Source organism: Letharia columbiana (genome assembly GCF_014066305.1).
Source record: "Letharia columbiana isolate WasteWater2 chromosome Unknown Sc0000011_s2, whole genome shotgun sequence".
In the NCBI taxonomy this organism is placed as follows: domain Eukaryota; kingdom Fungi; phylum Ascomycota; class Lecanoromycetes; order Lecanorales; family Parmeliaceae; genus Letharia; species Letharia columbiana.
The window spans coordinates 1,056,633-1,077,899 of NW_023501049.1; the positions used below are offsets into that span (position 1 = coordinate 1,056,633).

The 21,267-nt window shown below is 49.7% G+C and overlaps 6 protein-coding genes across 6 annotated transcripts; 3 read left to right on the forward strand and 3 right to left on the reverse strand.

Moving 5' to 3' along the window:
• Nucleotides 1-699: 699 nt before the first annotated feature.
• HO173_004496 (uncharacterized protein) lies at nt 700-4,370 on the forward strand (the record flags this gene model as incomplete). The annotated part of the gene is made up of 5 exons (XM_037306420.1): nt 700-783; nt 843-877; nt 934-3,893; nt 3,950-4,047; nt 4,101-4,370. The coding sequence occupies 5 exons, from the start codon at nt 700-702 to the stop codon at nt 4,368-4,370; spliced, it is 3,447 nt and encodes a 1,148-aa protein (XP_037166930.1).
• Nucleotides 4,371-5,325: 955 nt separating this feature from the next.
• On the forward strand, nt 5,326-6,633 carry HO173_004497 (uncharacterized protein; the record flags this gene model as incomplete). Its single annotated transcript, XM_037306421.1, has 3 exons — nt 5,326-5,498; nt 5,568-6,342; nt 6,397-6,633. The coding sequence occupies 3 exons, from the start codon at nt 5,326-5,328 to the stop codon at nt 6,631-6,633; spliced, it is 1,185 nt and encodes a 394-aa protein (XP_037166931.1).
• A 2,839-nt stretch (nt 6,634-9,472) lies between these two features.
• On the reverse strand, nt 9,473-13,724 carry HO173_004498 (uncharacterized protein; the record flags this gene model as incomplete). Its single annotated transcript, XM_037306422.1, has 8 exons — nt 9,473-9,637; nt 9,686-10,123; nt 10,211-10,411; nt 10,605-10,673; nt 11,803-12,748; nt 12,936-13,193; nt 13,243-13,513; nt 13,568-13,724. 8 exons carry the CDS (start codon nt 13,722-13,724, stop codon nt 9,473-9,475), a joined length of 2,505 nt encoding a protein of 834 aa, XP_037166932.1.
• A 1,019-nt stretch (nt 13,725-14,743) lies between these two features.
• On the forward strand, nt 14,744-15,223 carry HO173_004499 (uncharacterized protein; the record flags this gene model as incomplete). The annotated part of the gene is made up of 2 exons (XM_037306423.1): nt 14,744-14,906; nt 14,964-15,223. The coding sequence occupies 2 exons, from the start codon at nt 14,744-14,746 to the stop codon at nt 15,221-15,223; spliced, it is 423 nt and encodes a 140-aa protein (XP_037166933.1).
• Nucleotides 15,224-16,659: 1,436 nt separating this feature from the next.
• Nucleotides 16,660-18,500, reverse strand: HO173_004500 (uncharacterized protein; the record flags this gene model as incomplete). Its single annotated transcript, XM_037306424.1, has 3 exons — nt 16,660-16,811; nt 16,883-18,365; nt 18,462-18,500. 3 exons carry the CDS (start codon nt 18,498-18,500, stop codon nt 16,660-16,662), a joined length of 1,674 nt encoding a protein of 557 aa, XP_037166934.1.
• Nucleotides 18,501-20,103: 1,603 nt separating this feature from the next.
• HO173_004501 (uncharacterized protein) lies at nt 20,104-21,156 on the reverse strand (the record flags this gene model as incomplete). Its single annotated transcript, XM_037306425.1, has 2 exons — nt 20,104-20,930; nt 20,982-21,156. The coding sequence occupies 2 exons, from the start codon at nt 21,154-21,156 to the stop codon at nt 20,104-20,106; spliced, it is 1,002 nt and encodes a 333-aa protein (XP_037166935.1).
• Nucleotides 21,157-21,267: the final 111 nt, after the last annotated feature.

The window sequence follows — 21,267 nt, forward strand, 5'->3', positions numbered from 1 at the left end:
GTCTCTGGTGTTGCCAAGACAATGCGAGGCTTCGTATGTGGTTTGGGGAGGGCCGCAACGAAAGTTTCTATAGCTCAAAAGAGGGTGATGGACAAGGGACGAGGTTTGTGCTACCTGATGCAGCTTAGGGCTTGCCTCGGTTCGGATCGTGTCGCGGCGTTCTAGATGAGTCTACCTGTAGCGTGTAGCCGAAAGTACCTAAAGTAAGTGTTACATTGGGATTGTGCCACGGAAAGAGGCCCGGCGTGCTGACTTCCTTGGCAAACTACTTGGCAACATTGCCCATCAACTAAATTATAAGCTATTCAACGTTAAGTCGAGCGTAAATTCAAGGTCCATTACCGCTCTTCTGGCCTTTTGCACCTCACTCTCTTGCGCATCATTCAATCTATTGCATCGATCCAGGGTGGATGAACAATCAAAGAGCGTTCTTGCCGAGCGGACTTCGACGGAGCAACAAAAGGGTACGGATGCGTGGCACGCAGAGTTCGTCCCGCGCTATGGCATGACAGAAGACCTCGACAGGATAGTACAACGCTTTATGGTGTCCTCTAAGGTCCCCAAACTTGCATCCGAGCCAAGTCGCCGCTGTGGGAGAAAGGATACAGTACGAGAAGGGATGCGGGGACGGTAAAATCAGGACATTGATTGTGCCTGTTCAGCAAAGGCAAAAGATCCATCACCAAACCTGCGGTCAAGATGCGGATCGGAATCCGGGAGCAGTTGGGTCTCCTTGTGCTACTCACGACACTAATTGCCCTCGCCGTGGTGGCTGTTGCAACAGTATGTCCATTCTCTCCGCGCTACTCCTGAAGTCTGCGCACTGACCAGACTTGCTCCAGTGGGTCAACAATTACGACTTTGTAATTGGTATTCGGTATGAATGACCCCACACTTCTTGCTCCTTTCACTCAAATTGACCCTTTCTGTCAGGACCTCGAGTCTTTCCCTTACAGCCTCCCTCTATGCCAACCAACTCGACTCAAACCTCTTGCTTCTCCAGTCAAGCGTCCAAGCCATATCCACGCGCATTGCTCTCCAGTCTGCTTTGCAACGCTATAACTCAGGGAACAACACCGACGCGAATTGGGTCCGCGCCGCATCAGATATGCAAAGTGCACTGTCGGGTGGGGGATCATCTGACATGCTACTTGAAGCGCAGGTGTTCTCTCAGAACGGTACCGGTGTTGGTGGGCCTTATGGTCTGCTGAACGTCAGTTCGCCCACCATCGCAAACGCAATCCCGCTACCGTTCCTTGGGACTTCCGTACATCTCGGCGATAATGGCACTGGGTACCCTGTCGAGCTATATCCGAATTTAACGTACACGTCTACCGTCGTTAACAGTACCTTCAATCAATCGGATGCCTTCTGGAATGGACAGCAGCTGTACGACAATTCGACCATATTCTTAGGGCCTTGGCTTCTCAATGGGAGCTTCGCTCTGCTTTCGCTTACTGTACCAGTGGTCAACGACACATCAAGCGCGGATGTCCTGGGCTGGATCAGCATCATCGTCAATGCGCAATCCATATTCAACATCGAGCAGTCAGTTGAAGGCTTAGGAGACACAGGCCAGATCCTGATTGTGGCACCGAGCACGTCAACTCAGAAGCTGCCAACCAATGTGCAAGCTCTCGGCAGTACCAGAGCAAATAGAACAACAGCAAAGACACAAGACGTGCAGTTCGTATTGCCGCCAATGCAGAACTCGTCGCGAAGCACTCGTCACTCAATACGCGCTTATGGCATGCCCAACTTGCCGTTCCAGATGCGAAGCTATCCCGGCGTATTGGATGCCTACACATCTAACACCGGATCCCGCAACAACGCAGGCAGTCTTATTTCCACGATGAATGAGGAAAATGACCATGTTTCAGTCGGCTACGCTTTGCCAATGTCTCCTATGGTTGATTGGGCGCTCATCGTTGAACAAGCCTACGGCGAAGTGATTGCACCAGTCCATCGTCTCCGAAACGTTCTAGTGGCTTGCGTTTTCGGAACCGTCGGTGCCATACTTCTACTCCTGTTGCCCTTGGCCCACATATCGGTGAGACCCATCAGACGGTTACGAGAAGCAACGAAAAAGACCGTAGAACCTTACAGGTACGAATCTGATGACGGCAGCATCCGCTCTTCCATCTCAGGAGACAACGAAGACCTGGGATCAGGCGAAGAGGAGTCAATGACGACAGCAGCTAGAAAAGAAGGTTTCATGGGTCGGATATCGCGATGGCGGGGTGGGCGTCAGCGGAATGACGCGGAACGCAGAGAAGGGCAACGACGGCAAACCTTTCGTATACCTGGCAAGGTTCAAGATCGAAAGCACATCGTTCAAGACGAGCTCACTGACCTTACCCGCACATTCAATGAAATGTCAGAGGAGCTGATGATGCAGTATGAGCGACTTGAAGAAAGAGTTAAGGAACGGACACAGGAGCTTGAGATTAGCAAGAAGGCCGCCGAAGCTGCCAATGAAAGCAAAACCGCTTTCATCGCCAATATCTCTCACGAGCTTAAAACGCCTTTGAATGGGATTCTTGGGATGTGTGCTGTCTGTATGCAAGAGGAGGACCATACAAAGATAAAAAGATCCCTGGGTATCATATACAAGTCGGGCGATCTGCTATTACACCTATTGACGGATCTCTTGACATTCACCAAGAACCAGATAGGTCAGCATCTCACCTTGGACGAACGCGAGTTCCGCTTGTCGGACGTATGTTCACAGGTGGTCTCGATATTCGAGAAACAGGCGAAGGATGGGTCCATAAAGCTGGGGGTGAGCTATGAAGGTCCTCAAGATGGCCTGGAAACAGCCGGCGGAGCTCCTTTGCAGAGCGGTTTTGGACCGTACGGCACAGGACGTGTGAGAGATATGTTCCTCTGGGGTGATCAGCACAGAATCCTCCAAGTCATCATCAACCTTGTGAGCAACAGCCTGAAGTTTACACCTCCAAATGGATCAGTAAATGTAAAGATTAGATGTGTGGGGGACGCACCAGAAAGACCCGAGAGTACTCGTAAAGGGTCATTGCAGTCCAAGCAGTCCAAGCAGTCCAGGCACTCTAAGAGGCAGTCCCCAGGAGGATCCAGGGGCCGATTTCCAGGGATGCGACATGATTCTGGCTCTTCTATCACACCCAGTCAGCGAGGTCGCGAAAGAGCAAAGTACTCCGATACTGCGCTTCACATCAATGGGAACGAGCCTAAAGCTATATCTACTGTTGCGATTTCAGAACGGTCCTCAACGCCTCCGCCAATCAATGCTAGAATTCTCTTATTTGAGTTTGAGATAGAGGACACCGGGCCAGGGATTCCAGAGAATCAACAACGGCGCGTCTTCGAACCTTTCGTACAAGGAGACATTGGGCTTAATAAGAAGTACGGAGGCACCGGGCTCGGATTGAGCATCTGCTCGCAATTGGCTAGTCTGATGAAGGGATCCTTGGAACTCGAAAGTCAGGTTGGGGTAGGGAGCAAATTCACCATGCGAATACCGTTGGTCTTCACAAAGGAGAGGGCCGATAGCACTACCAGCTCTTACTTGGGTTCTCGACGCAACAGCACTAACATAGGCCCAAACATGGATGACGACCACTCGTCACAACTGAAAAGATCATCTTCTGACGTGTCTGTCAAGTCTGAGACCACCGTGCCGCCTGGGCTTAATGGCTTTGATACACCTGCAAAGCCCCGGCTTGTTGGGCTGAGCCAACCATTTTTCGCTGCAACATCGCCACTAGAATCTCCTGATAAACAGCTGGCGGCAATGGAGCGAGTTGCTGCGCAGGCAGCTCAGAGTGGTGACAGAGTTCGCGTGCTGGTTGCGGAGGATAACAAGGTCAACCAAGAGGTGGTGCTCCGCATGTTGAAGCTTGAAGATATTTACGGTAAGTTCCAAATCATTTCCCTGACGGTAGGCTGTCAAATGCTGATACTCTTCCAGACGTCACTGTTGCAAAGGATGGCCAAGAGGCTTTCGAGCTTGTAAAAGAGAGCATGGAGCAGCGAAGATACTTCAACTTGATCTTTATGGATGTCCAGGTAGTGCTTTACATTGCCGAATCCGCCGATCATGAGCTTACATTGCTTTTCAGATGCCTAATCTTGACGGTATACAAAGCACTCGTCTCATAAGAGAGATGGGCTACTCTGCACCAATCGTTGCCCTCACTGCCTTTGCCGAGGAAAGCAATGTGAAAGAATGCATGGACTCAGGCATGGACTTCTTCCTGCCCAAGCCAATCCGACGACCAGCTCTCAAACAAGTCCTCAAACGGTACTGCGCCACGATTCCAGAAGCTGCAGAAGAAGCTGAGAAGGACGGCCGACCAGCAAAAGAAGAACCAGTATCGCCAATGTCATGAAGACGGAGAAATCCATTGGGATGTATTAGTTGCCGCGAACACCGCTACGCGGAATTTTCGCCACCAGGCCGACCGTTCACATCAGTCAGCGATACTGTCCTCTTCATAACGATCTTTAAAATCCGCTGCTTCCCACGCCTCCTCGTCGCTTGGTAGTGTGAAGGTCGTTTGGTTCAAAGAATACTACCCAGCCCTTCATGCTTTTAGCCTTTGCTCTTCCCGAACCGATATAACCATGTACAAAATCCTCTGACCCACCGAGACCGATCATCAGGGCACGCCCTAGATGGACGTGTTGTACCTTTACCGCCATTTAATTCTTGAGATTAATGTGTCACGTTATAGTACCAAGAGTTGTCATCTTGGTTGGAAAGTTTCGGCGTTCTAGGCGATATGCATTGGTACCGCTGCCGAGCAAGAAAGCAGAGAGAAGCGAGGCGTTTGGGGTGGAGGACTGATTGAAAAAAGTGATCCGGAGGTGGAGCTATATAACTTTGTAATTGCCAGTGTGCAATTGGTAGATACGTGGAGAGAATTGATTCCGCGAACAGATTCACCCGTAGATTTTGAAATACGTGATGAACGATGGAAGACTGGTAATGGGACCAATGGTGCCAAGACTTATATAGGTTCGAAGCTAGCAGCAAACGACCTCAGTTACCTTACCTTACCTCCTCCATAGTCGACATGTATTGAACGGGTGACATTTGTCGCATTCATAGCCAACCGCATCAGGTATTGAAGGAGCAGAGCTTCTCCCGAATTGTTACTGCCTGTCCTTTTCTTCTGGGCTTCAATTGATCGCGACAAACGGTCACCGAAATCAGTGCTGCGTGAAAGGGATGAGCCGCCGTTGATTGCGCAGAGGACAGCTTCATTTACAGCCACATCAAATCTACATCCATCAATACTATCGTATTTATCCGCTCAGTATTCTTCCAGTCCTGCCGGCTTCATGATGTCTGATCCTATGATGGACACGCCATCGCCACATCCAGATCTCAATCGAAACCGCCTGCCTACCCTCTTCGAGGTCCTCAGCCGGCAGACTTTAGCTCCCGTCGACCTCTTTTCCTTCTACATCTACATGCGAGATCAGCAAAGATCTGTTGACTATCTTGATTTCTGGTATGCTTGCTTCTACAGCCGGAGAGCACGTGGCCGATGAAGGACGAAATGCTGACCTCACGGCAACAGGCTCGACGTCTCCCAGCACATGTCCCTTTGCCGACACTATGTTCGCGAATTGCGTCGCTCGGTCCTCATCGAAACACCAGAGTTGGAGAAGCATGGTTCAAAACGCTCATCTTACATACTAGACCACATTGGAGACATGAACGATCCGTCGGGTCCATCGACGAATCTCAACTCCGATGAGAAGATCAAGGACCAGCATCTCTCCGCCTACTTACGCTCGGACAACGGGAACGGAGCTGGCAATGGCAACGGCAATGGCAACGGAAACAACCATTCACCACAGAGCAGTCTGGGGTCTCAGTCCAACTTTCAAGGATCAGGGGATCGACCTTCGAATGGGACAGACAGGGAGCGTCCGCCTAGACCTAGCTTCATGACCAACGGCTCTCCTGGTCGGACGGACTCAAACTCCCCAGCACATACCGTTGCAAGGGCAGACATAAGGGCCAGTGCAGAGAAAATCCTCTACACCTTCCTGTTACCGGGCTCGGAGCGAGAGATCATCCTACCGCAGGGTATCCTGACCGATATCACTACATCTATTGAGGAAGAAGGTCGCGACGATCCCGAGGTCTTCGACGCGGCGAAAGACTACACTTTCCAGGCCATGGAACGCGACGCCTTTCCAGGCTTTCTCCGGGCAAAGGCGCTTGGCAATTTAGTGCCACCAAGCTCTTTCCTCCGATTATGCCTGGGTCTGCTGGGATTGTTTGGTGCGTTCTGGGCTGGTTTTGCATGCATTTTACTGGATAAGCCAAAACATATCCGTTGCTGGGTCAGTTGAACTCTCAATCCGTCACCACTTACTGAAGCTAATTACTGCTTGTAGCTCATTCTTCCCTTCACCATTGGCGTTTACGCCCTTTCATCCCAACAATACTCGATCGACCCTGTTCTCGCCCTGGCTGGTCTCAGCGAATACACCTTCATGAATTGGTCACGGATAAGAGAACCTTACATCCGAAAGCTCATGAACAAACGCGCAATGATGGTCTTGTTCTTCACCGTGCTGATTGGCGTGTGCCTGATCGTACTTTTCATTTTCGTCCCTGGACACCGACTTTAGTTTGGGTTGTGCGGGCCCTTTGCTGGGGTCACTATATGAGCAAAATTAATGAAACGGCGCCCTTGGGCGGATGAGCAGGGCGTCTGGGATATACAGGGGCAAGCTTCATGTGTTCGCTTCAGATACAGTTCACGATAGGACAATCCTACCGCGCCGTTTGGGTAGCATGTCAGCGCGGCTCTTCGGCTTCGTTGCTTCCTCGAGACCGTCACCAGTTTCTTCGCGCCATCAAGGCTTAACAAGAGCCGTGTTGGAGGCACGACTATCCGTGGTAATGCTGATGGAAGCACGACAGTCTCTTTCTGAAAAAGTTGCACGTCAATCTAGGCGTCTTGGATACGTCCATACTCGCTAATGTAGCTAGATTTCTGTCCAAATGTTTCGGGATCTCGGCCGATTTCAGTTGTGAAAAATAATGATAATACAACTTTTCTAACTTCACGCTGTCCCTAATGCGAATGGCTTGGAGAAGACCTTTGTGTAAAAGAAAGCCTCCGATCCCTCCATAATGAAGCCAGTGATTCAACATCGTGCCTATTCCACCATGACAGAAAGTGCCCAAGAGTGGAGCGCCCGAATCACAACACTTCACATGAACACTGGGAAGAATCTGCCATGATCGAATGTAGGAACTGTGATTTGAGAAGGATTTGCTGTAGCTTGACATGGTATCTACAGGTTGACGACTTCCCCGATGCCCTGACTATACACTCCCAGTGCTCTCCCTGATAAGCACCACCTATCCCCAGCTCCCTCTAGTCATCTCAAGCCCCGATGCACGCCCGGCCAACCGGAAAAGCAGACCCTGTTGTCTCCTTCACAGGACTGCTCTACCAGCTTCCCATCCCGTGACCTTCATCAACCCTTACACCGAAACAAAATTAGTAGTATCCCAAATCCCCAACCCCTTCCGATCCAACCCCGGGGACAGTTAAGAAAGCCCCACGTACCTGCAAAGAAATAGGAGTGAAGCACCCTCCCCACCAGAGTAATCGGAATCGAATTATGCCACCGGCTCCTCCTCTCGAAAGGGGAAAAACCCGACATGACACGCTGCGTATTGCACTAAAGTGTCACCCCAATCCCCCCAAAAAAGGGAAAAAGGGCACACAATCTTCGCAACGGCTCTCCCATAGGAAATCCCGCTTTCCTCCCCCCCCTTCCCCCCCACCCCCCAACTCCGCCGCCCCCCAAAAACCCCGAGAGGTCAAAGAAGAGAGACGAAGAGAAGGAGAGAGAGAGAGAGAGAGAGAAGATACGGGCTTCCTGCGTTTCTGATGCCAGATTGCGACCGCTTTCGCGGCGGGCCCTCACGGGCGGTACATACAAACACCGTCTTTACCCGGTCAAAGGTATAGTGTGTGTGTGGTGGTGGTGGGGTGAAGATTACTCCGAATTTCTCATTTGCATAAACCCCGGCCGCCCCTCCACTTCGTGTGAGGAAGAGGGGGGATGCGCGGGGGGATAAGCCCTGGACGGGTTATCTTTGTGGGAGCAAAGAAACGCAGCGGTGGTGGTGAGGGTGCTTGAAGGAGGGAGAAAAGGTTGAGTCAGGGAGGGTTTTTGTGGGCGAAAAAAAAATTCGGGTGCTGCCGAGGATTCGCCGGCGGTTCTTTGGCGCGGCTTGGCGTTGAGACTCGAGACGATTACTTTACTTAGTATGCCCAGCTCAGTTAAGGGTCATCCGAGATTAATTTATGTACGGATTCTAGGGTGAGCAGAGGTGATGCGACACCCTAAGTATTCTGATGATGGAATACCTCAGCTACGGCGCCAAAGTAGGGGCACAGTGTGCAGGATCTACTCCCTAGGCTCAACCGGTTACTGCTTCGACCCGGCCGCTCACCAGACGAGCCAGAGACCGATGACTGGCTTTGCCTGCCATCTCTTGCTCGTCCACCCCGAGCCCAATGTTTCAACATGACCTCTACACTTGTCAACCACGATCATGATTCACGGGGTGGGGGATCGATTGCCTTCGTTGGCGAGAGCTTTGCACTGGCCTCGTCACACTTGAGAGTTTAGGGTCGTTGGTGATACGACTACTCCGCTAAGGAATTCTACCATCGCAGTTGGTCGGAGACAGGAGGTGGGAGAGTGAGTTGGATATCAGAAGAATGGTTCCGAGGGTACGAAAAGGATTAGGGAGGGGAAACAGTGTGCATGATTTTGTGGTTTTGGCAAGGAAAGATAGCTCGGACAATCAAACAGCATGAGCGTAGGTAGATTCGAGAAAGCTTTTCCAATGAGATTACAGAGCAGTTTAAATGCTTCCGGTAGTAAACCGTTCGCATCTGATAGCTGCTTTCCGTACCGTTGTCTCTTGCATTCACAAGTTTGCCTGCTCTAAACTATTCACCAAAGTAGTCTCTTAAAGGGAGTCTTACTTCGGTGGCCGCGGCCAAGGACAAGCCGGACACGCCGTATTTTTGATGGCTCGGGATGCTGCGAGAGGCGAGAACGGCGTGAGCGGTCTGGAGGGTATCTCTTTCGCTGTGGGATGTTGTTTACGTGATGAACGTCGGCTCGGATGATTTGAGATATCTGACTATTGTACATTGCACAAACCGAGATGCGGGCATACTTTTTACGCAAAGCTGGAACGGTCCATCGAAAAAATGAGAGCCAGGTAGTTTACCTTCTCTGCAGCCAATGGCTTCGCCCTAAAGGTGGAGCTCTTGCTGTGGCTGAAGCTAGAGACGTTGATTTCACTGCGTTAAAGCAATACGCAGAGGATACAAAGCAGAATGAAGATCAACTATATGTCACAAAGTTATAGGTCGTAGGCGGTTCAGAATTTACCCGTCTATATAAACATAAAACCCCATGCAACATTACCTCAGAAGTGCAAACGGTCATATTCCCTCAGCATCTCAGCGTCAGTCTCCGTCTCGGGGATATCTCGAGACTCGTGGTCGAGATCCACATAATGATAAATCCAAAACGACGCAAACACGAAAATCGGACCAGCGAAGGCTCCAGTCGCCAAGTAAACCACCGCGATCTGCATGATTGTCAGCGAAATAGCACCAACAATGCGTGAAAAGCTCACATCAGAAGCTGTGTTCCACTTATCTCCCCTTATAAGCGGCGTACAAACAAAGAGCGTCAACCCAGCCAGGAAGAAGCAGACGGAGTAGGACAAGAACATGGTTGGGCACTGCCATATGAAGACCATTTTCCATCTTGGTCTCCATTCTCCGACCGAATCGCTGTCACATACAGCGTCTGTGCGCGACCCACGCGGTCGCACCTCGGTAAGTATCAGGGGCAGAAAGCGACGCACACCCGCTTTCTCCGAACATCCCCCATGTACTCGTGTTGGCGGTTTCCCCAGAAGCTGTAGCACTGCAACCTGTTGCGCCGCAAGCAATATGCCCAGGATTGAGAGGATCAGACTCGAATACCAAAATGCGGAGGCTAGCCAATATGCGTCGACAATAGCGCTCCAGGAGAAGGAGCCGATGGTGGCGGCAGCTAGAATGGCACTCTGAAGCAATGATAACGTGTCAACGGAAGAACTTTCTCTTTTCAGATTTCGAGACGGCGAACGCTCAGATGGATAAAGGTGACTTACACCAATGGAGATGAACTGCAATTCAGAGAGCTTGCGGGTCCGCCAGCGATCCAGATGATAGAGTACTTTATGCAATTTCCCAGGTGATGAGGTGTAAGCAGCAATGAGGATGATAGGTTGGTACGTATTGAATTGGAACATGCGATAATAAGGTAAAGTTCCGAGATTGACGAGGAATTTGAGGACCGCAAGGGGGAGATGCTGCAGCGGAAGACGGACTTGTTATTTTTATGCTCTGGTAATGATTTCGAGACATTGCCGAGGTTGGATAGCGTAACAAAGCAAAAGCGACGAAATGTCGTAGAAGGAGAAATGAGATCTGGGACCAAAAGGGATCCGTTCTGGTCCTTTTGCGTACCAAGATCTACCAATGCCTTGATATTGAAGGAATTACCTTGAAACCTTGCCGTATCCTATTCGCCCACGTCTTTGGCCAACGCCTCTCTGTCATCTTAACGCCACGCTTCAGAGACGTCAGCAACATCTCCGTCTCGATCATCAGTGTTCTACACGTGTGGCAAGATACCTCAATAAGTTTAACAAGGAGTCGAATTCATGACTGACCTCATTCCCAGTCTGGACAGTTGACTCCTTCAGTCGGTGACTTGTTTCGGTCATGAGGGTGGCAAGGCTGCGCAGGCAACTTTGCCTGCTGGGCGCATCGTCTGACAACTTTGGTCAGTATTGGGTTCCATTGACGCCCCGGACAGATGGTACAGAGGAGCAAGGCAATGTGGCTGGCACTGAGCTATCGGCGTGGACGTCGATTGGGAAGCTGGACATGTTCATTGGTGACACGCTGGAGAGACGAGGCTGAGGAGTGAGGACGTCGATCCTGGTGCACACCCGCTAGCCTTGTTTGGAACCTTTTCAGCCTCGTCTGCGTGGTAACGGATGCGGAGATTCTGATTGGACGTGGTAATAACTTCCCCTCTTGCAAAGATGCAACTGCCCCGGTAATGCATCTTTGGTGTACTAGTACCAGGCCATGGAAAGTCGGTAATGCGAGGAAATCTCACCGTCTCTCTGCTCCCCAAACAGGTAGGCGATTTGACTATCATGGAAAGTGCTAAATTAGGCGCAGGTCACACGCACCTCCGCAAAATTATACCTTGTCGACCTTGTCAACTTGGGAACGATTGTGGTTTATCTTTCGAGAATGCATTGCTTTCTCCTTGTTAGCTTGTTCGCGGCGTCGTAATCAAGACCAGCTCTTAGATTGATTTACAAAGGAACCAACTAAATGGAACGCCATTCGCGTACCGTAGATTTCTATTTCAGCGAGGCTGAAGAATTAAGGTATATTCATTATCAGTCATTTCATGCTGGCGTTCACCAACACTGAGGCTGGCCAGTGAGAAGCCCAACTCCCCGTAAACCCACGAACAGTAGCCTTTCCTGTTATACAGCGCTTCGAGGACATTCATGATGCCAAGGCAGAACAAACCCAAAACCGTTGACCAAAAGCACCAGAAGATCTGGTCTTTGCAGATCCTTTGAGAGAAGACGCCTACCATACTGTACACACTTGCGACAATTATTCAGGGCTTAGGAGCAGCCTGATACCGCCAGTGTTTTCTGCATTGACTTACTTCATCCTTCAACTCATCGCCTTCGAAAAGGTGATTATCGCTGAGATGAGTCATGAATTGGTGGCGATCGAAAAAGTCCCCGGGGTCGCAGCCTCTGACTCGACACTCAAAGTGCGAACCTGTGGCATATCGCTCCCATTTGCCGGTAGTCATGCGTTCTCTTCTACGGGCAACAAGAGCATCGGCGCACTCCTGGAGCTGCCGGATGCTATCACGCTTTGCCGCCCATTTAGCGAAAGCACTCTCCATGTCGGCGATGGTCTTTGCCCCATCGTCCTTCTTGTTGTACATCTTACGTTTCGGCTCCCACTCGTCAAGTTCGGTTTGTAGACCTCCTGGGTGGTTCAGTCGATAGTATGGAAATTCGTTATGATTGGCATGCTCGCGTTGCATTTCGTTGTGGATTATTTCAGGATCAGTTGCCGTATCAGCAAACTCTCTAGCTGAATCTGGGATTGTAGAGAAGAATGTTGCCTTCTTCGCATCTTCCTTCAGCTTGCGCGCCGTTCCTACGCTGACAACGATACCAATGGAAGTGTATCCGTGGAGATCTTCGATTTCCTGCTTTCCTGTCCGTGTAGGGTTGTTAGCTTGACCAAAACCTCCGTCTGTGAACTCCGTAAATCCCCCACTTCGGGCATTTTCAATCTTCAATGGCTCGAAGTAAAACTTTGCCGCGGTGGCAGCTCGAGCCACTTGCCAGACCTCGAGTTGTTGAGCCTTCTCGTAATTGATATGAATTAGGCTTTTCTTTTGCTCTCGCCTTCTCTGTATTGCGTTGGTATTAGTAGAGATATCTGTGTTCGTTCGGCCTGAGCGCATGGTCGTTCTAGGAGTTGGTCCTCTAGAATGATCTGGCGAATCTTGTTTATCATGGTCGTAAGAGCGAATCAGATACAGCCTTGATGACCGCCCGTCCGCTTCGCTTTTCATAGTGGTGACACATCTATTCAAACATTAGCTTGCCATCATGCAGTGTCTTTGAATCCTTGACCTTCTTAGTGTACATTTGGTAGAGACGTACGGACAGCGAAATACAACATGACGTGGGAAAACATTCGTCGACGACGCTCCTCGCGTGTCCATACGACGTAGTAAGGTGCACAGGTGGAAACAACGGAAGGGATTCTTACGTAGCACATAAGCCTCGGCCGGATGGAAACGTGATCTTCCCCGTCTCACTAGGCCCTGGCTGTTCGTTACGCCTTATGGTAACATCTTTGAATACTTTCTCCAATCTCGCAGCTTTGTACTTTTGCCTAACGCCTAACCCAAATCGTAGCGTAGAGATCATACGAGGCTTCCCAAAGACTTCGTGCCCTAGCCTTCGGTATTCGAAGAGGCAGTCTGGAACAGTCATCCGAAATCGTCCTAACATGATTGCAATGAGTCTGCGGAGGTTTTAGCGAAATATATAGATGAGGAGTAGAGAAAGCCTACGCTCCGGTACTTGAGCCGCAGATGTAATCGAAATAATGACAAGGGAGATATCTTCGAGTGCGAGGCAGCTTGCGTAGTTTTAGTTCCGGATCATAGGCCTCCTTGACCCGGTGTTCCTCCTCTTCTGTCAGAGGAGCTTGATAAACATTTTCAGGCCAATTCTCTGGATGAAAGCTGTGATAAATTCCCTCCTTCTCCTCTTCATCGCCTATGTAATCGATAAGCGTTTCAAGAGCCAAAAGGCTCCAATAGCCGCGAATACCACCCCCATCTATCAATCACAATAATCAGTTTGGATCTAGTCATGAAACGAAGTCTGAATAACCTAGGCTAAGAAGATTAAAAAGCAGCCACTCTGCATCGCCGGAACCTGCAGTGTTTCCATGCAAAGGGTGAGATTTGGTGGGAAGAGATTCCTCGGCGGATTCTTTCCTTTGCGCCTGAGCGACAGTTTCGAACGCTTGGCCTGGGTGAGATTGCATTGCAGTATGAAGCAGGGAGAAAGTCAATGACTTTGAAAGCGGCAACTATAATCCAAACGCGTAGCTTGGCTTTAAGTACCTTCATTCTGCCCAGTAAGTATGCAGAGCCGCAATGATGGCGGTGATTGCAGGGGGTTCATGCATGTGCCTTAAGCAGACTCTGTTGCATGAAGAGAACAAGAAGGTTCTGGGGCCAAATCTCTTGCGGTGTGGTGTCTGTGCTCATCAGACCTATCAGCCAGTGTGTTTGTATTTCCTAAGCCGAGGGTCGCCCTTGGGCTTTAATGGCTAGAGCTGCTCTGTTCTTTCCCATTCGGCCTTCCGGCCATGTCCGGTTAAGTAAATTGGTATCTTAAGGTCTGACTCGAAACCGAAAAGTGATAAAGCACCTATCAGCCAGTAGATGATTGGGGTTTGAGCTGATCTGCCGGCGCCGAGGCTGAGATGGAAAGCCATCGCTGGTCAGGTTGCACACAAAACGGTAAGCCCGATTATAGGACGCACAGAGCGATCTACATCCCTGTGTGTTTCTACGCCTTCATGAAATGGCTGCCATACGGTTGATCCTGTCGAAACCGGGCGTCATTCGCTGACACGGAACGTATTTGAGGAGGGGAGCAACGTCAGGGCATTGGTCATCCTTAAAGAATCGCATCACGAAGGAGTCGCACATGGTGACATCGCGTGTCGCTCCACCACCCCACAAAGCTGGAATTACTGATTCTGCCTTGGGTCCGGGAAGTGTGGGGCGGAGAGTTTTCCATTGGACGGCTAACCGACAATGCAATGATGACCAGGAGCAAGTTTGAACAACCCAATTCTCAAACGTCAAGGCTAGCCTGTTCTCAAGTGACTGTTCCACTATGACTTCAACGTGTGACTCTCCCTCAGTGATGCCTTTCCACATAACTCTTTAATCGAGCACTGAGTCCTCGTTCTCATCTTAAGATTATTCAGGTTCGCTTTGCCTTTGTTACCCAGATTGTCATCTCGATCTTTTAATTCAATCCTCTTACTGTATGGATATCAGCCACGAGAGTACGGCCAAGGCTGCAACTGTGTCCGAGGATCAAGAACCTTTCAAGCATCAGCTCCTCAGAGAACGTGGACGTTCGAACAGCCCAGTGGTGGTCTACGATTGTGACCAGAAGACTGTGCAAGTACGGAGTAAGAAGAATGTTGGTCTGTAGCTCCCTTCGACCATTGATTGGTTCGCAAATTGACGTCAATGAATTCCAGAATCGGAAGACAACTATCAAAAAGTTAAACTTCCCGCAAGGAGCAAACAGGTCACACTTTTCGTCGACGAAGAAACACAATCGAAGCTGACGACTCGGAGTACGGGGCATGATGGTCAGAGCAACGTTTTGCTTGCGCAACTGTACCTCGATCGTTTGGGCCTCTATGGCCAGATCTTCCGCTTCTTAGGTCTGCTATCGACTCTGTATGTGATGAATGCAGGACCGTTAAGTGAGACATCATCTCAGACTATTGTTTGAAAGTGCAGGACGGCAAGGGTGGGTTTCTTTGTGGCTGTGCGGGCAGGCTGGTTCGTGACCTGCAGCCTTAGTTATGTACATCTTGTAATCAGTTGGAGGATGAAAGGTTGTATGCCAAGTCGCAAGAATGTCGAGTTATGATGCCTTGGTATCGGCGTATACAACATCATTAGGTTGAGGAGTTGAGGGAAGTTACAGTGGAAAGAGTGGGAATTTACACTTTGACAATCGAAAGAACTACCACAGCCGTAGGAGTGGGCATCGGATATGGAATTCAAAAGCGAAAGAAGCAGTCGTAATTGAAAGAGAAAGAGATTTTTAGCCTGAATGCTGGTCCTCTTCCAGGCGAACTGATGCAGATGAACCTTGGATGCGCTAAAAATCCTTAGCTTGGCTCCCCACACCGCTAAAATACCATAGGTACGGTAAGGAAGGTACTAGTCTAGTACTTGTAACCTGATGAGGCCTTTGAGGGCCTCTCCGCAGTGCATGAGCTCTAGTGGATCTCATGTCTGTTAAGACACGATACAGAGTGCGGTAAGCGTCAACGGTCTCATTTATATGTAGGATGGAAAACAATAAATCACTTCATTATCCCACTATTCCGTTGTACATAATTGGCTGACCTACTTCTTGCTAGGCCCCAGTGTTCGACGCCCAACTTTTCGAGTTGATCAGATTTCAAAGCCACGTGGGGTTCTATCTGCTTGTACTTACCGAGAATTTCTTCATAGGTACAAGTCGCCACGACGTCAACGAAGACTCAGTCTACAACTAATCCTAGCTTTATCAAAGTAGGTAGAGTAGAGACTGAGCAGACGCCAACGGCTGTAACCAGACTGTGAAAAGGGGAGTTCGACTCTTACATGCAGCTATCAGAGAATGTCGCAGCCACAGTGGTAGAGACTCCTTGAATGTTGATCACATGAGCACGAAGTCCCAAGTGTATCGTCCATGGAGCAGCTGTTCAGACTGTTTCTGCCCATCGATTGTCAACTTCTCTTGGCTTGTCAACTATGAGTGCACAAAATCTGAAAGATGCTGGTACACAGCGGCTCATCGGCTATCAGACTCTGCCAGTTGGCAGTCCTAACGTATTATCTTCGAAGAGTTTTAATTCCACAAAATGCGCAGGAAGGAGCCATTCTTCATGGTCTTCGAGGACATTCAACATGGTTCCTGAGTCTCGGCCTCTGATTGGGTACCTGAGACTTTCACATTGCCTTTGTAAGCAAGCGATTTATATACAAGGGGCATCCAAGTCTATGTTATGCCGAACCATGAAGCTCAAACGGTATCCTGTTATGAAGACTCCTAAAGCGCCGCGCTAGCAACACGCAGATGCAGAAGCCAAATGGCAAAATGGCTCGCCATGATGAGCAAGCCAGTCATTATACAATGTATCGGAAGTGTACATCTCGTTCGATTCTAAGACTTCACCAAAGACCATCGCGGTCAGGCATGATGCACATTGGTAACCCCTTTGCTTTCGCGCCACGGGTAGAGAGAATGCCGAACCGCAGAAATACCTCAGAGCATGTTACGAAGATCGAGAGGACAATGAGGACGATGATAATCCATGTTAGGCCTGTCACAGTATTTGTTAGCTCATGTCTTAGTTTTTACCATGCTAGTTATTACAGTTCGGGAGAGACTTACGGGACATCTTGTTGTCCGCAATGGAATCTGACAGGATCTCAGCAAGGTCTAGAAAGACCCTGCAGCGTTCGTTAAGGACCTGAATCCGAGGCTTGATCTCGAGATACTCGCGGACGGCATAGTAGAGAGGGTGAAGGGTTGGTTCACTGTCCCAGAAGAAGTTGGGGACGTCAAGCATATTCGAGGACAAGTTGACATCCACACGACTCTTGAACAGCGCGCCTAATATCTTAACGACTTCCTCCCTTTTCATACCCAGCTTTCCAGTCAAAGCTAATCGCTTTGGTACATGCTGAGCTTCGATCATCTGATTTGCCATCCTCTGCTCGAAGAAACTTAGCTTTGTACTTTGAGCGATAGCATGAGACATTGCAAGCTTGATCATATGGTCTCCGCTCCTTAAGGTTATCATGTCATTGAAGACCCTCGGCCTGGGCGTTTCTGGCGAGTACTCGAAGTGGAATTCCTCTGTCTCGAAGTCCTCTTCTCTTTGGGCGCCATTGACCAAGGAATGTCCCGTTTCGGACTCTGAGAACGTGAGATCCGCCAAGATGTCTTTCTCCTGCCGTTCGGTGAAGTTCCAGAACACTACCACTCCGTAAGAAAAGACGAACATCTCGGCAAATTTCAGCGCGTTGGTTGCTACCCTAGATGGACTCGTTGAGCGTGCTGGAGCTTCGTGTTCTCCGGGCCCATTGGGTCTGTACCCATTCGTGAGGTGGTCATCTTCCAATGTTTTGGGACTCTCTTCGCCCTCAGTACCTCGTACCCCGAAGCTTTCACCTCCATCTTCCTCAAAGTAGCCTTCCCCGTAATCCCGTAACTCGCTCCTCTCAATCTCCTCATCTAGGACTGCTTTCCCACCGGGACTCTTCAGCACCGGACTGCTTCTGATCCTGTAGCCTCCGCTGCCTGGCAGTAATGGAAGGTGATACACAACGTAAAGGCAGTCATCGTAGAGCTTCGTCCTTGCTGAGTGTTTCTCCTTCAGAAAGCTTGCGGTTCCTTTCAACTTGTAGGCCTGTGCGGTACAGTACGCCGTGACCCTTGCCAATTTCTCTGCTCTCCTCGCCTTCGGTAATCTTTCGGCGTAGCTCTTTCCCTTCTTGCCTCCCGTTCTCCTTAAAGCCTCTTCGTCATCCTTCGTAGGTAGCGCCACATTATCCTCATCGTAATCTGCCTTCTCCTCTATCTCTGCTTCCTCTGTCGCAGTCTCCGGTAGGAGCACCAATTTCTCGCTAACTTTAGTACTTCGTGCAGGCATCAGTTGAGGCACTAGCCGACCTGCGAGTTTGGGATCTGCGGGCCTGCCAGAGCCCGTGCGGAGGGCGCGGGGTCGAATATTTGGTTGTCGTTGTTGCATGGAGGGGATGTCGGAGGCATACTGGAGGACACTGTCGACGGTTATGAAGCGGGAATTCTGTCGCATGAGCATTTGGGCAGGGCGATTTTGAGGATTGTGCTGTTCGCGGGAGTCTGTGACCTGTAGGAGGCGAGGCGTGAGCAAAGGGAGCAAAGGGAACAAAGAGAGCTCCAAGAATACAGGTGCTTGGCTACACGTAGTTGGGCAGAGACTCACTAGAACTGATGGACCTCGCTTTGTGGCTGCTTGAGACATTGGAGGCATATTAAAGGAGTCAATGATCAGTCGAATCCACTGCCAAGAACGAGACTTTCGATATAAGTCACAAAGAGCTGGTATTTATGAGGTCTTTTCCGAGAGAAGACTAGCTTGCACCAATTACTTCCTCCGCTGATTGACCTACGACCACGACAAACTTAGGGACACACATGATTACGGTCAAAACTTCAGCTCATAGATCCTGAGACGAGTATCACGGTAATAGCGTAATTCCATTTGCGGTGTTACATAAAATGTTGATGCCATTAGCATGCATATAGATACAGCCATCGATGAGCGGGCTTCCTCCAACATGTTACGGACGCAGCAGAGCGATATCTCAGCTTCATTCGAGGCGGCCGATAGGGAGAAACACCAACATTAGACTATGCTTGCTTGCACTAAAGAGGACACCATCCTTATTTTCTGTGTATTTAGGATTAGATTCACGTAAGAAATGATAAATTCGACGAAAATAAGGACTCGGGGAAGGGGTCTGATGCTCAGCACTTCCGGAAGAAGCATGACATCCGGCTCAAGCTCAGGCATACTCACCAGAAACCGACAACAGAGCATGGTAGTCCCAATGTGGCAGGCAACAGTCCATCCGCTCAAAGTCAAGTCTGCGCTCTCTCTTCGCCAGCCTCTCTTTCTGTCGACTCTCAAAATGTCCCGTCAGTAGAAGTTTCTGGCGTTCTTTCTCATTCTGATGAGGCCAACTGTTTTCTCTCAATGCTCGGCTACTATCTAGTGGAATAAGACGAATGTGTTGCGCGCTCCACCTCGTGAAAACGCACTGACTGACGAGACTTCATCTCAATCACAAACTTCCACACCAGCCGCCTTCTTGCTCTGCTGCCTCTAGTGTAGCACCTGCAGCAATGAGATCATCGTAGGCGGTGTAGACCTGGCTTCATTCGTGTCGTTTGAGAAGCGCCTCGAACCGCTTCTTGAACAAATTGGTGATAGTGGATTGGGCCGTCTTTTCATCCTTAGCTTGTCGTTCCAGCTCGGTGATGTTACTCTGAGTATAGTGGTCAGCGAAATAATGGAGCAGCATATTACAGAGCAAAAAACGGCTGAGAGTAATTACCTAACTCCCTGGTATTGTTTTTCGAGAGCAAGCTGGATAGCCTCTAATGCCTGCTCCCTCTATTCTTCCTCCGGCAGCTCGTGTTCGCGCCGTTCCTCGATTCTTGCTCTGTTCTCTTCCTCTTCAAGGATCTCCGCTACAGGCAATCTAGAATCAACTCGAGTTCCACAGATTTCTCTCTTGCGTTAGAAGTTTATCGGAGAGTCCTTGCCAATATGTCTCTGCCAAAGTGCGCTCACGCACCAGCTATCTCATCAGGAAACTCTGCGTCAACTGTAAGGTAGAAGACAAAACGGTCAGGGTACAGACACGGTCACAGTGAGTTAACAGGGGCTTATATGTTTTTATGTTAGTCAAACCTCTTATGGAAAGAGATCGTTGAATAGGATCTTGTGAGACAGCGACCAGAAGGAAAGTCCCGATGGATGCATGTGGGGAAAAGGGAGTGTTTCCACGGCGTTAAAACCAAGCTGTTATAGTTCTTCAAATAAGCTAGTTGAACGTCCTTTACTCGAAACGCTCTGCTTCACCAACTTCGCTCTCCTCTTCACCTTCGCCCTCTTCAGGTATAAAGGGTACAAAACGAAAGTCCACAAAGCTGAAGCCTCCACCTTCTACCTCGATCATGAATTGCAGGCTCAGCACTCCCTGTTCGTCATTTCTGATACTAACCTTAGATGCGATGGCCATGGCTCTACTCGCACCTTTGATGAGCGAGTATTTGTATGTGTTCACTGTCCTTCTCGGTACCTGGAATGTCTCAAGCAGCTGGGGATCTTTGCTGAACTCAACAGTTGCCGAGCCCAGTGGCCCGCTAGACGAAAGCGTAAAATATGGCGCCGTAGGAGAAGAGACAATAGTCAGCCGTGTAGGAGATGTAGACGAGAGCTCGTTAATAGCATCGTGCAGCCAGCCTGCCCGCATTATGATTTTCTGTGCTATGGCGTCTTTCTGTAACGGGATCTCCTCCTGGAATTCGGGTTCGTATGTGACTAAGTTGCACGTTGTTGTCACTCCAGTTTCTTCCAAGATGATGCATAGAGGCTCGCCTGCAGCAGCATAGCTTAAGCGGCAAATACCATTCATACCCAGGATGCGGTTGTCGAAAGCTCCGGTTGGTCCACCGCGTGAAGAGAAGCCGTTGATGCCATTGTAATTTGAGTCACGGTTGGACCAGCGATCCTTGCTTTCGTAGATGCCGAGTATTTGAAGGGTTTCGAGAAGAGATGAAAGAGATATTTGAAAGGGAGCTGGCTCAAAATCTTCAGTGTCTTCGTGGGCGGGAGGAGAGTACGTATATGCCGTAAATAGTGCTTTGTCAAGGAAGGCGATACCTGGGGCCCAAGTTAGCAACCCTGGCAGAGACAAATACCGCATTGACAGACCTTGCATTACTTGGGACTCTTCCGTTGTGAAGCGTAGCCCTTCCTTTGTAATCTGAACATGACTTTTGGAGACGAAATTGATGCAGCGAAGAAGCTGAAAGAGCTGTCGGGCAGAACCTGAGACTGCAGTAAAGAGAGGTGCTGCATTGTCTGCATTGTCATTTGCAGAGGCCATGCTGCCTTTTCTTTCCGAAGCAAACACGCAGGAACTTGTAGAGATTGGCAGAAACGGAGGACCGTCAAGAGATCGATAATGAAGTAGTGTGGGTATCAAATCATAGTATTG